This window comes from Rana temporaria, chromosome 8 (genome assembly GCF_905171775.1).
Source record: "Rana temporaria chromosome 8, aRanTem1.1, whole genome shotgun sequence".
Taxonomy (NCBI): domain Eukaryota; kingdom Metazoa; phylum Chordata; class Amphibia; order Anura; family Ranidae; genus Rana; species Rana temporaria.
Window position 1 is genome coordinate 92,811,613 of NC_053496.1, and position 14,132 is coordinate 92,825,744.

General features: G+C 42.2%; 1 protein-coding gene across 1 annotated transcript in view; it reads left to right on the forward strand.

Annotated features, from left to right (window-relative positions):
• Positions 1–9,653, forward strand: part of ECD (ecdysoneless cell cycle regulator) — a 31,762-nt gene extending 22,109 nt beyond the window's left edge. Inside the window, exons 10-14 of the mRNA XM_040362286.1 lie at positions 206–312; positions 1,363–1,549; positions 1,976–2,043; positions 3,491–3,696; positions 8,187–9,653. Of these exons, the coding sequence (XP_040218220.1) occupies positions 206–312; positions 1,363–1,549; positions 1,976–2,043; positions 3,491–3,696; positions 8,187–8,429 (811 nt within the window). The 3' untranslated portion in view covers positions 8,430–9,653. The remainder of the gene's footprint in view (positions 1–205; positions 313–1,362; positions 1,550–1,975; positions 2,044–3,490; positions 3,697–8,186) is intronic.
• The last annotated feature ends 4,479 nt before the right edge of the window (positions 9,654–14,132 follow it).

Below are 14,132 nucleotides of genomic sequence, written 5' to 3' on the forward strand. Positions count from 1 at the left end.
TAGCAAGCATAAACACACACACGTTTCTATTGTTCAGCATGTCAGTCCATCATATCGATGGTTCAACAAGAATGTGCGGGGGTGAGACTTAAACTGCAATCTCTGGCACTAAATGGAAGTAAACACATGATTTAAACAAAAGATTTTATGTATGCAATGTATTGTGTGTAAATATTCATTCAGTATGTACTTCTCAATCTCATAGTTCAGTAATGTTTAGCACTGGTGAAGAAATCCTGAGCTTGCTTAATATACTACCTGTGAACATGGAAGAGATGAAGAACGAGGAGGCCAGTCTTCCACCAGATGAAGGTACATTGCCGTGCCTTTTTCATGTGTTTTTTTTTTTTTTTTTTACATAAAAAATTTGAGAATTTTTAGATTTGTTGAGTCTCACCTCTGTGTTCCCCCACCATTGTGATAACTTTAGCATTGTTGGCTAGGCATATTAAATAATTGGGTATATATTGGGGCACCTACATGGGTTTTTTGCTTCTTGATCACCATGCATCACCACAGCCTCCTGGGCGAACTGGGTGCTCAAAATCCAGCTCACAATGGACTGGAGCTCTTTTTCATAGGATTTTGAGCGCCCTGCTCTGCAAGAAGGCGACTGTGATGTCCCCTGTGCCTCCCATATGTGTAACAGACCAACTGTGGGTTAAACTGAACTTTTAACCATTATCTATTCACTGTTATGCCCTGTACACACGACCGGTTTTCCTGACATGCCAAAACCCAAAGTTTTTCCCAACGCGATTCCTCTCAAGCCTGCCTTGCATACACACGTTCAGTCAAAAAAACGCTTGACCGAATCACGGTGGCATCCAACACGTACGACAGAACTATAAAGGGGACGTTCCATTCAAATGGCGCCACTCTTTGGGCTGCTTTTGCTGATCTTCGTGTTGGTAAAAGTTTGAGAGTCTATTTGCGCTTTTCATGTGCTGCATTAAACGATGCAATAATTTGCAGCGTGACCAATGTTGATATCTATATTATGAATGCTAGTTTTACCAGAAAGAGCGCTCCTGTCTCATACTTGATTCTGAGCATGCACTTTTTTTTCCCCCTCGGAAAAGCATACACACAAGCGTTTTTTTGCGACAGGAAAAAATAGAGCAGGTTCGAATTTTTGGTTTTGAAATTTTTTTGGCAGTTTTTTCGTCGGAAAAACTGCTATGGAGCATACACACGACTGGTTTTCCAAACCAATCAAAAAAATGGCAGTTTTCTCGTCGGGGAAAACCGATCGTGTGTACGAGGCATTAGTGTACAGATATGCGTTTAGTAAGTTTTTATGTATTTATGCTTATTCTGCATTGTGCCACTTTGAACCATAATATGCTCATTTTGTTAAAGATGACAGCTGGTTGGACATTTCACCAGAAACGTTGGAACAGATCTTACAGGATGCTGCAGGTTCGAAGGAAACTGTGCTCCCACCAACCTCTGACAGTGCCCACAATTACAACTTGGCTGAAGTAACTGATAGCATGAAGGCTTTTATTTCAAAGGTGTCATCACATGAAGGAGCAGAGGTGCCCTGGTATGTGTGTAATTATATTGTGTTTTTGCCTTCTTGGATATCAGCACTTGGTGTCCTGAGAATTCCCATAGTCTCAGACTTTTAACTGCAAACAGGGGGATGGAATGATCAATAAGAGAATCTCAAGCAGAGTGCTTCAACCAAAAACCAATATACATTTGTACAGAGTGCACTGAGGGATCTCCTTGATTATTTAATGAAGGAAGATTGACTGAGCCAAAGGAATATAGCCTACTTTGGGTTACTCTGTTCCAGTGACTGATACCTTTCACTGCATTGTCTTAAAAAAAAAAATACAGATTCTTAAAAGAAAAGGTTTACCTTTTTATTTATCACCTCACCTTGCACTACAAATTGTAATTTTGTTATTCTTGGAGGCTGTACATTTCATATTTTGACGATTACTATGCTTGCTCACTAATCCAGGTTTCCTTCAGAAGCACCAATCACATTTGATGTTGACTCATTTACAAGCGCCTTGGAAAAAATACTTGGTGAGTATTTGACTTACCGTATATACTCGAGTATAAGCCGAGTTTTTCTGCTGAAAATGCCCTCCTCGGCTTATTCTCGAGTCACCTTTTTGCGCCTGATCTCCCGAACTTTGGGGACCCGGTACTGGCCGGCCGTAGGTCCCCTGGACCCCAAACTTGGCACACATGTAGCCCCACTCTTCCTCTGAGTGTGCAAAGTTGTCTGGGGGACCTACGACCGTGGAGCACTGATTTTTAAAAGCCGGTGACTTGTCCTTAAGGTTCCCCTAACGGGGAAGTTCCTTCAAGGACTGCGCAGGCGCAAACTTGCCGACGGAAATCTCCGAACCTCGCCCGGCATCCAGGCTCATTCTTTAACATCCCCGTGGATTGGAGGATGCTAAAAAAAGAGCCAGGAGGCCGAGCGAGCGGAGCGAGCCGTCTGAGCGAAGTGAGGCCGACTGGCCACTTTCCTCGAAATCCACGTCGCCCTGGATGCCGGCCGAGGTTTGGAGATTTCCGTCGGCAAAGAACTTTCTCGTTAGCCGGAACCATATCGGCAGATCATAGTGTGCCTGCGCATGAACTTTCCCGATAGCCAGACCCATATCGGCAGATCACCGGCACCCCTTCCATAGACTCCCATGGTCAACGCTCATTTCTCTGGTGACTTTGGGGACCTGGTACCAGCCGGTCGTAGGTCCCCTGGACCCGGAACTTGGCACACATGTAGCCCCACTCTCTTCTTCTACAAGTGTGCAAAGTTTGTTGTCTGGGGAACCTACGGCTGGGGAGCACCGATTTTTTTTTTTTTTTTTTTGCCAAACCACAGAACAAGACAAACTAATGCTTCTGGGCTCCAGCGTGTGACTTGAGGCCAAACTCAAGCATACAATTCTTTCTTGTTTTTATTGTTGGTTTAGTTAGCTTTGATTAGATTTAGGGGGGAAAAGAAATGTTCTGTTGGTCTTTTATTGCTGCCGGTGACCCCTTTTGGTTAAACTAATCCTCACTGGTATATGCCCTCCTTATCTGTAAAACAAACTAAGTTGGGCTGTCTAGATGGTGAGTGTTTCATTAGAGAATCTTTGGTACAGTCCCACAATTTGTTCACATTTGATCTGATGCTCAGTGGTGCACTGTAGTGCCGCAAGAATTTTGAACTTTTATCCGAAGATGTCTGGATCATCACTTGCTGGCAGCTTCTAATTTGGATAAGCGCAAGAGGGTTATTTGGACCATATTTCCATCCTTTTTTTTTTTTTTCAGTTTGACTTGGTTAGGTTTATGATAACTTCACTTTTTAAGCCAGCAACATTTCCATGTATAGATTTTAAAAGCTACATATATACATTTTTTAAGTCTTTTACTCTTCCTCCAAATATAATGTATTCAGTTGGTGGTTGGCTTTGATTTACTTTTTATATTTGACTTGTTTCCTGAATCTTTTCATGCATTTTTCATACAGGTCCAAGTCCAGAAGAGCTGGATTCTGATGATCTAGAGTCTGAGGAGGATTTTGACCTGCTAGAAAGTGATGAAGACGTGGATGACAATGAAGATTCACCCCTGGGTGCAGACACTCTAAAAAGCTTGCATTCCTATATGGATGTATTGGACAGAGAACTGGCGCACACCAACATTGGTAAAAGTTTCGCCAAGAAGAAAAATGAGGTAAGATTGTTACATTGATTAGTTACATATTAAAGGGGTTGTAAAGGTACAATTTTTTTATTTTTTTCCTAAATAGGTGGATGACTGCACTAAGGTAAAGGAAGCTATTTAGGAAAAATATTTTTTTACCTTTTACAGCCCCTTTAAGGGAATACGAGTACAATGATATAGCTTGTTATGTACATGGTTCTTTAAAGTAACCTATCGGGATGGAAATATGGGAGGTGTGTGTGTGTGTGTGTGTTTTTTTATTTTTTTATTATGCTAATCCTTGTTTCTCTAGCTATGAGCCACTGACTGGAATAGGCACATTCATATCAGGTGCTGGATACTGGATTTTACACATCTTGGTTTAGATCAGTAACTCTGGAAGTAGAAAAGTAAGGATCAGGATTTAAGCTCTGAAGCCTACTCACTTCAAACACAGATAACAGCTCCTATTCTGACACATACTCCTCTTTCTTTATTACTAATATTATAACTTTTTTTTTGGTCATACCCCTTGCTGATGCAAATGGTCAGCATTAGGAAGCCAGTACTTAAACTTTTTGATGAACATATATTTTTGGCAGCAAGAAAGGTGGGCTTGAACAGCCAGCTGCCCCACATATGCATCCATGGCAGCATGAGGTTGTGAGCGGAGAGTGTGCTCCCAGCATACTGACCAAGCTGCCAATGTGACAGATTCCCAATTATGTGATCGCTGTGAGGGACAATCACAGAAGCCACATGATACAGAAGCTGTGCCACTTCCCACTTAAATTTAAAGAACTGCCGGGAGGCAACATTAACGGGTTAAAGTAAATATAATTTCACTGCTTCTAACCAAAATATTTGCTCATGGTTACCTAGTATGGATTGGCATAAAGCTGTAAGATCCACTCTAATCACCTCAACTCTCCCACCTGTACTCTCCTTCTGGACCTGAGCATTTTTTGTATTTCTGCTTTTGGCCATAATGTTGCAATTAATTAGGCTGGCCATACATGGATCAAAATGTGTCTGGTTTAGCAGGGATCAACTTGTGTACAACCAGCTTGTCGTGTTTTTTCCAAACAAGCCATGCCATTGGCTATAGCTGCAACGCTGATCATTGTATGTGTGGATGGGGGGAATCCAATTATTTACTTTAGTTCAATGTATGAGCTGCCTTTAAAAGAGAAGTTTGGGGTTTTTGTAGATTTATACTTGCCTAGGGGATGCAGCATCTGTCTCCCGCCCACTCAAACACTGAAAAAAGAGCAATCCACCACACATTACTTGGTTCTCACAGCTCATCGAGCAGAGAGATGGTGATTGTCGATCACTGCTCTCTACGCTGCCCCTCAGGCTCCTAGCGGATCGCTGAACTGGGTGCCGGTCTAATGGCAGAAGTTTTTTTTTTATCTGAATGCATTCAGCTAAAAAACCTTCTGTGTGCAGCAACCCTCTTAATACTCACCTGAGCCCCGTTTCGATCCAGCGATGTTGCACAAGAGCCTCGGCTGTCCGGGACTCTCCCTCCTCATTGGTTGAGACCGCAGCGGGCACCATTGGCTCCTGTTGCTGTCAATCAAAGTCAGTAAGCCAATGAGGAGAGAGAGGGTGGGGCTAAACCACGGCTCTGTGTCTGAAAGGACACACAGCCTCAGCTCGGGTGCCTCCATAGTAAGCTGCTTGCTGTGGGGGCGCTGGGCAGGAGGGAGGGGCCAGGAGTGCCAGAAAGTTACCCAAAAAGTGGAAGCTCTGGACTGTATAGTATAACATGTTTGAGATGACCACTTTTGTCTCATTTATAACACTAAATGGAAAAGAATGACAATACTATTTGTACATGAAATATATTTTCATTAAGGACCAAAATTATTGAAAAATGAATTTAAAACATTTAAATATTAATTTGGGCTAACGAAGAGTTAAACAAGGCTTAATTAAATACACTTGTTTTAAGTTTACTTCTTTAATGTATCCTGGGTTTTTTTTTCTGCAAAGTTGCTTTAAAGTGATTCTAAAGGTATTAATAAAAAATAAAAATAAAAACACTGCGACGGTTTTGCACAGAGCAGCCCCCGATCCTCTTCTTTTTAAATCCCCTGCCAATGGTCCTGGCTCCTCCCTCCCTGAGTGCCCCCAATAGCACACGTTTTTCTGTGGGGGCACTGGAGCAGGCTCGCTCCCGGGCTGTGCATCTGAATGGACAGCAGCGGCCTCCTCCCCTGCTGCTGTGTGAGGAGAGAGACCCGGGAGAGCCGTTGCTCTCATGCACATCCTGGATCGAGATCAGGCTCGGGTAAGTATAAGGGGAGGCTGGGGGAGGGGAGCTGCACCTGGAATTTTTTTCTCTCTCCCCTTTAATGCATTAAAGGGGTTGTAAAGGTTTGTTTTCTAAATAGGTTTCTTTTAAGCTAGTGCATTGTTGGTTCACTAACCTTTTCCTTTAATTTCCCTTCTAAATGTTTTTTTTTTCTTTTTCTTTGTCTGAATTTCTCACTTCCTGTTCCTCCTTGGTAAGCTGTTCTGGCTGACTAACCCCCAGCCAGAACAGCTCGGATGATGGGGGCTAGCTTACTGAGGAGAAACAGGAAGTGAGAAATTCGGACAAAGAAAACATTTTTTTTGAAAGAAAAGGTCATTTTGGTGCGGGGGTTTCCCTTAATATCCATACCAGACCTGAAGGGCCTGATATGGAATTTGGGGGGAACCCCCACAAGCTTTTTTTTTTTTTTTTTTTTTATTATTATTATTTTGGTTCAGTGTTTCCCTTAATATTCATACCAGACCCAAAGGGCCTTTTTTTTTTTTTTTTTCAATTACTTTTATCTGTATTGCCGGGACCCGACATTGCATTACAGCCGCAATTGGTTTTAAACTTTTTTTCCTTTTTAGAAATGTCATTTTTTGCAGAGACTTTTTGTAAGCATGGGAAACATTCACTACTTTGCAGGCATACAATAGACACCCCCCCCCCCTCCCCCCGGTACGAAATGTAAAGGAATATTTCACTTTTATTGTTTCACTTTAAGCATTATTAAAATCACTGCTCCAGAAAAAAAATAATTTTTTTAAAACTTTTTTGGGGGCAGGACCCATGTCTCCAAACACTTTTTATGACAATAACTTGCATATTAGCCTTTAAAATGATCACTTTTTATTGTTCATGTTCGTGTCCCATAGACTTTAACGGTGTTCGAACAAATTTTTTTGCCTGTTCTGCTGCAAACCGAACCGTGTTCGGCTCATCCCTATCTGTGACATGTATTCAGTATGCCCTGTGATTGGGCACTGCTGTGTCAGAATTCAGAACCTGCCTTCTGAACTAACAGAGGTGCTGAGAGGAGGCATTTCAGGAGGTGGAGTCAGTGCAGGAATGACTGCTTGCAGGTAGCAATGTACCATGGGATATATAGTCTTTAGAAATTGAAAGTAAATGACAAAAGAAAGGACTCCGCTGTTTGTGCAGAAAGTGATGGCCAGCAGACAGGCAGCACTTTACAACATGAAAGGACATTTTTCAAGTAAGCTTATATTTGTCAAATATACCTATTGTTTGTATTGCTTACAGTGATAGTTATAAAATGAAAGTGTATGTTGTCACCGTATAACCTTTTAGCGAACATCGTATACAGATCAAAGGTCATCCCTTTAAATGAACCAAGGTAATTGTAGCATAGCAACAATGATTTTGGTACACCGTAGTTCTTATTGACACTGTTCTCGAAGTGTCAATTTAAAGTGGTTTTAAAGCCTTGTGTGTGGTGTTTATTGTTTACAAAAAAAAAACACCGTACTTGCCTGCTCTGTTCAATGGCTTTGCACAGAGCAGCCCCGATCTTCCTCTTCCGGCCCAGAGCCCTTGCAAGCTCACTCCTGAGCCGCCCTGTGTGTCTATGGGGCACACAGAGCGTGCCTCAGTTCCGCCCCCTGCTCCCTCATCACTGGCTGTTATGGAGAGCAGCGGAAGGCAATAGCTCCCCATGCCGTGGAGAGAATCCCCGGAGAGTCTCAGCTCTCGTGCACATTGCTGGATCGGGGTCGGGCTGAGGTAAGTATTGGTGGATCTGCACAAGGTTTTTTTTTTTTACCTTCAGACATAGAATGCCTGAAGGTAAAAAACCTTCAGCCTTTAGAACCAACTCAAATGGCTGCAGACCCTTCTTTGATATACAGCAGGTTGCAGCTGGCATTGGCTAATAAATGTGGCCATTTTGAAGGGCAATACCACACATTCCCTAGGTATTTAAATGTAGGTTTTTTTTTGTTTGTTTTTTAGGGCTTATGCAGTATGTCCTAAATTTCACAACTAGTTAGCAGAACCATAGCAAGACACATGATAAAGGAGTTGGTAGCAGCCGCCAAAGGCAGTAGTCAAGCATTGCAAAATTGGCAATGCCATTAGTAACTTTATTGACCTATACCATATACTTTTTTATGCGTTGATACATGTCACTGTTATTTCTAAGCCTTTTGAAGACTATAGGCTCCTCTCCAATCATACATTTTTGTCTCTCCAGCACTCGGCTTCACATCCTAAGCCTCAGGAGGGCGATGACGGTAGCTCTGAAGAAGAGGAATGCCCAGAAGAGTCGGGTTTGGCTCCTGTAGACGTGGACTTGAATCTAGTGACCAATATCCTTGAATCCTACAGTTCCCAGTCTGGATTGGCTGGGCCAGCTTCCAATTTATTACAGAGTATGGGAGTACACCTGCCTGACAACACTGACCAGGAGACATTTGATAATGTTTCTACGCACTGAGCACGTGGGTACCTATTTATTCAGACTTCTTCACATATACTGCGCCACTCGAAAGCCATCTGTGGCAACTGATTCTTCTACCACAGATAAGGAATAAATACCATGGACGATTTTATATATTGATCAATGGAGTCTATTTTTGAGGCAGAAGGAAGTAGTCGTCAGTAAATTTTGATTCACATGGAGTGCTTTGAAAATAAAAATGGCAAAAATTGCCTAAATGTTAAGAAAAAAAATGCTTCCAAATGCTTAAAACACTTCTTAGATTTGCACAGTTTAGCCGTAAAGTACAACCATATGGATGACGCCACATACAGTTAAGGAATATAGTGGTGTGCTCTGACTGGGCAGTGAAAGAGCAGATACAGATTAATGTGGTCATTGCTCTGCTTTCTCCTCCTCCTATCATCATGTCCTTATTAAGACAAATGCATGCAGTATACTGTACCTGATTGGCTCCCAGTCCCGCCTGTCCCTCTCCCTGTCAAGGTGCTGCTGCATTCATTTCAAGAGGCTAATATCAAGTCAAATTCAGCTGTTTACTTTAGATGGGTTTAACTCTTTTTATTTTAGAATACTTTGCTGCACTAGTTGTGTATCTTTCATCTGCCTAGAGTTCAGCTCTCACATTAGTTCACGTGATGGTGTTAGATAGCTGTTATAAGCACCTTTTAAAGACCTAGGGATGTCACACACAGCAGTTTGTTTAGGGCTTGTGAGGTTAGGCAAATCCAGCCTGGTTTTTGGTGCATTCAGCTTGCAATTAAAATCTGTTTCAGATGCTTCTGAGTTTCTTTAGCCGTTCTCCAAACCTCCTCCTGCCATGCTGCTTTTATAATTCTGTTGATTTGCCTGGGAATAAAAGTAGTTTTGATGCAGCTCTTAATGTGTCCTAGAGCGTGGCTCACAAATGATATAATGTTCCTATTCTCCTAGCTGTACCACCATACAGAATGTTACTGGTTATGTTTAGAAAGCCAGCATTTCCTATGGACATGTACTTGGCACCCACTTATCCACCTCCAGCTTACGATTGATATAGAAGCACTTAATCCAGTCTGGCTAGAATTCGATCACAGTTTTGGATAGGGCTAAGGGAATCGCACCATGCAGCTAGCTAGATAACTGTTGTAACTGCCAGCCAAGATGGCATAATGTCATATTACCAAAGCATGTGACAAAATATGTGGAGTGCACAAATTAGGGCTGGAAAATCTCAGCAAATTTAAAAAAATAAATCTGTTTAAATAGTTTTCTTTAGAGGGTTTAACTTATGATAAACTGAGCATCCCCAGGAAATGCTTATTTATATTATATGAAAAAACTGTTTGGGTGGTCTATGACAACCATTCAGAACCTGGTCTGTGCTGACAACCATGACCCCTGGAACCTGATTTATATGGGTTAAACGGATCTCAGACATGATAGAGGACATCCTTTAGGGCAGTGGTCATTAACCCTGTTCTCGGGGCCTACTAACAGGCCAGATTTGCAAGATAACTGAAATACATCACAGGTGATCTCATTTGCTGCTCAGTGATTGCAGTATTCTAGTCTGCATCTCCCCAAGGTAATACATACAATCTGGCCTGTTGGTGGGCCCTGAGGACAGGGTTGATGACCACTGCTTTAGGGATTTTACATGATTCCTGGTTCTCTCTACCCTTGTATGAAGACAACACAATGTCATACTTTATATGTGAACATTTTTCTGTGTGTTTTTTTTTTTTTTTTTTACCGTATATTTTTCAAAATAAATCTATTTCCATGTTAAAAGTAATACAAATTGCTTGTTTTCCAATATTTTATAGCAAACTAAATAAAATCTATAACTTGAACAAAAAAAGTACATGCATTGTCTTCTGCCTACCATAGTCCATATATAAAGTTTAAAAGAGGTTTCCAGTCATTGTCTGTCTGACTCTTTACATTACTATGAAACTTTATTCAATATCCTCTCTATGCAGATCAAACAATTTAGGGCCTATGCAAATGGTCCTTTGTTTGTGTATTGCTATACTAGTTAATTTCGGCTACAAAACACACTTGAAGCAAATCAACTGCAGATCATGCATAAGTCAGTGAATTCTGAATGATCTCCAATGCTTATCAAATTGACAACATTGACACATACCCTTATTGAAGTGTCTGGCATCATTTTCAACATTACTCTATAGCAGCCAATAGGATCTAGGCTTTCACATTGCAACTGTCATTTTTCTATGCAGCTTTCAATTTGGTTACCAACGGTGGTAAAGATAATCTTTATTCCAGACACTCAATTAAGCTTTTGCATATCATTATTTGTACCTGTGATTTAATCAAACCTAACCTGTTTACACAAAGCTTGCTAGCCATATGCAGTTTGAATTGCAATTGGCCAAAATTCAAGCCATGGATGGCCCCTGCCAGCACCACCCAGCTCAACAAAAATGTACCTAAAGTGGAGGTTCCATCAAAAAAACAATTTTGCTTTAAACTGTAGCTTACGACTAAAAAAGAAAAAAAAAAAAGAAACATTTTTTTTTTTTACTCATCTGGAAATGCCTGTTGATATGCGGTCCCACGAAATCTGCCTTTAAAACCACCTAGGATTCTGACATCTCCCTCTAATGCTCCTGGGAAATGTGTGCCGTCATTTCCCAGGATGCAGTGCGCTGTCCAATTATCACTCCCCATCCAAGACTTCCAGGAAGTAAGTGCTTGTGGGCTTCACAATGCCCACAAGCAAAATGACAACGGTGTAGATATAGTTTTATAAACTATCTTTTTTGAATATCTATGCGGATCGGCGGCAGATTGTAAATAAGTAAGGGACCGGATTTATATTATAAAAATGCAGGATGAAAAGACATACATTTAAAAAATGCTAATTGTGGTTGGAACTCCGCTTTAAATTGAAAAATGATGACTGCATCCTATTAGATGTAATGACTGTCAGTGGTGGAATTATGAGGGTCGCATTGTATTAGATGTAACGTCTGCCAGTTTGAGGGGCCCGCCACCTGCCTTCCAGTCTGAGGGGGCAGCCCACCTGTCCATTCTGGCTGTGGTACTGAGGCCCACCGCCTGTCTGTTCCGCCACGGGGAGGGGGGCAGCGCTGAAACTCTGGAATGCCCGTGGCCCGCCTATCCTACGACAGAAAATGTAGGGAGGCGGACACTGAAAAATAGAGTGAAGGGGGAGGCGCTCTCCCCTCTGCGACTGCGAGGAGTACCTATGAGTCAAAGGCATCCCTGGAGGCACAGTGAAGGAATTCTGAAAGGGGGAATCGATTGATGGCAAGTGACAAATTGCAGTGCAATCGATCCCAAACTCCACCACCTCTGCCTCTTACTAAACCCATCCCCCCCACCATCACCACAGATCTCATCCCTACTCCCCCCATCATCCCCTCTACAACAGAGGTGATTAGGGGAGGGGGGGGGAGATAGGGATGAGATCAGTGGTGGTGAGGGGTGGGATCAGTAAGAGGCAGGGGTGGTGGTGGGACAGGATGGCAGTGGGCTTGACAGTGACCACATCAGAGTGTGTGTGTTGTATCATTTTATAAAATAACACATTCATTTTTTTTATTTTTATTTTTTTTAATATTGCATTTATTTTAATTTAGTAATATTTTTGTTCAGTCCATGTTCTAACCGGTTTCTTTATTACATCATTGTCCCATGAAACTTCAGGAAGAAACATTTATCTATAAAAGGAAATGTATTTGTAAACAGAATGGTAAAAGATCAATCCACTCATAGGTGACATTTCAGTTTTTGGTAGTTGCTGTATAGTTAGACCACTGAACAGGTCCTTACATCTATCAATGGTGAGATCGGTGATTGGACAGAGGAGCCATTACAGGATGATCCCAGTCTCTGTGTTGGACTTTTAAATGTCTACACTAAAGGGTTCAAAAAGAAAAGTGAGAACATCCAGGGTAGAGGTGAACAGCTAAAATGCCAAAAAGGGCAAGGAAAAAGCTGGAAAGCATTTTAGGAAGATCTCATCACCAGGATCTCAATGCATATAATAAGCTAGTCCAAGTCAGACCACCTAACTCCACCTAGAACTGCAAATAAGTCACATTCTGATAGACGTATCCCTATGCTGGAGATTGCCCTGAAAATTGAACAGCAGGCCAAAAATGCTTCCAGATCTTATAACTACTGAGGTAGTGTTTGTTTTGCCATTATCAGGCAAAACAAAAGATAGGGTTTGTGTTTAGGACCTTCTTTTTTTTTTTTTTTTTTTAAGTAAACGAAATCTGAACTCCATGAAGGCATCTAAACACGTTGGTGAAACACAAGTGTAAATTGACTTGCCTACTGAAGGACTTGTAATTTATGTTGTGACCTACTGTATGTTCCCCTGCCAGGCAGAATAACAAGATCCCTAATTTCCATTGCAGTTAAACAATACAGCTTGGACTTGGACCAGGAATCTTCAAACTATGGCCCTCCAGCTGTTGCGGAAGACCCATGCCCTATTGGGCCTATGCGATTATCAAGGATCCCCCATTGGGTCTGTGTGATTATCAAGGATCCCCCATTGGGTCTATGTGATTATCAAGGATCCCCCATTGGGTATATATGATTATCAAGGATCCCCCCCATTGGGTCTATATGATTATCAAGGATCCCCTATTGCATGGATCCTCAAACTATGGCCCTCCAGCTGTTGTGGAACTATACATCCCATGAGGCATTGTAAAACTCTGACATTCACAGACATGACTAGGCATGATGGGAATGTTTGTTCCTGAACAATTGGAGGGCCATAGTTTGAAGACCCCTGACTTCGACCAACAGTCCCCCAACCTGGTAATTGGACAGTGGAGTCTCACTGTACTTTCTCTGCTCTCTCCTGTTAGCAACTCCCTAGTGTTAGAGTGACAACACTGTGCACTGCAACAAAGACTGAATGAATGTCCTTCTTATAGGAAGCTGATGAAGGGAACATTTCGGGGGGTCTATGACATGCATTTAAAATAAAATATTACTGAATCCATAGCTGTGTTAATTTAATTTTAATATGTGCCCCTGGGGTTCAGCTTTGATTAGCTATTGTTCTACCACTTACATTCAGGAATATTATATTCCTTACAGCCAAAAGTGAAGAAGAGTGCTAATATACAGTATGTAAGCAGCTCAACAGAGCAAACAGAAATAATCATGCCAATCCATCCTCTGTGCAGGGGAGGGCTGGCAGGGTGGAAATCTCCCCCCAAATGCTGTTTTTGCAGAGCAGGAATATGTCTGCTGGAGCTTTGTTAACACAGCTGTGTCAGCTGCGAGGTAGATGGCTGCAGAGCTGAGCTATGTCTCGTCTCACACATAGCTCAGCCTCAGCGCACACCAGCGACTATTTACACAATTGTCCACAGCATGCACCCTTAAATCAAGTTTCCCAGAACACCCCTTACATGAGATGTGGACTCTGATGTAAGGGGGGGCATCTGTGCGGACTCTGATGTAAGGGGGGCCTCTGTGCGGACTCTGATGTAAGGGGGGCCTCTGTGCAGACTCTGATGTAAGGGGGGGGGGGGCTCTGTGCGGATGCTGATGTAAGGGGGGGGGCCTCTGTGCGGACGCTGATGTAAGGGGGGACTCTGTGCGGACTCTTGTGATCATGAAAAATCTTAGACTGTTTTCCTCTATCCATCACTTTTCCACGCTCTATGGGCCACTTGACTGGAATTGCCCCCCAGGCCT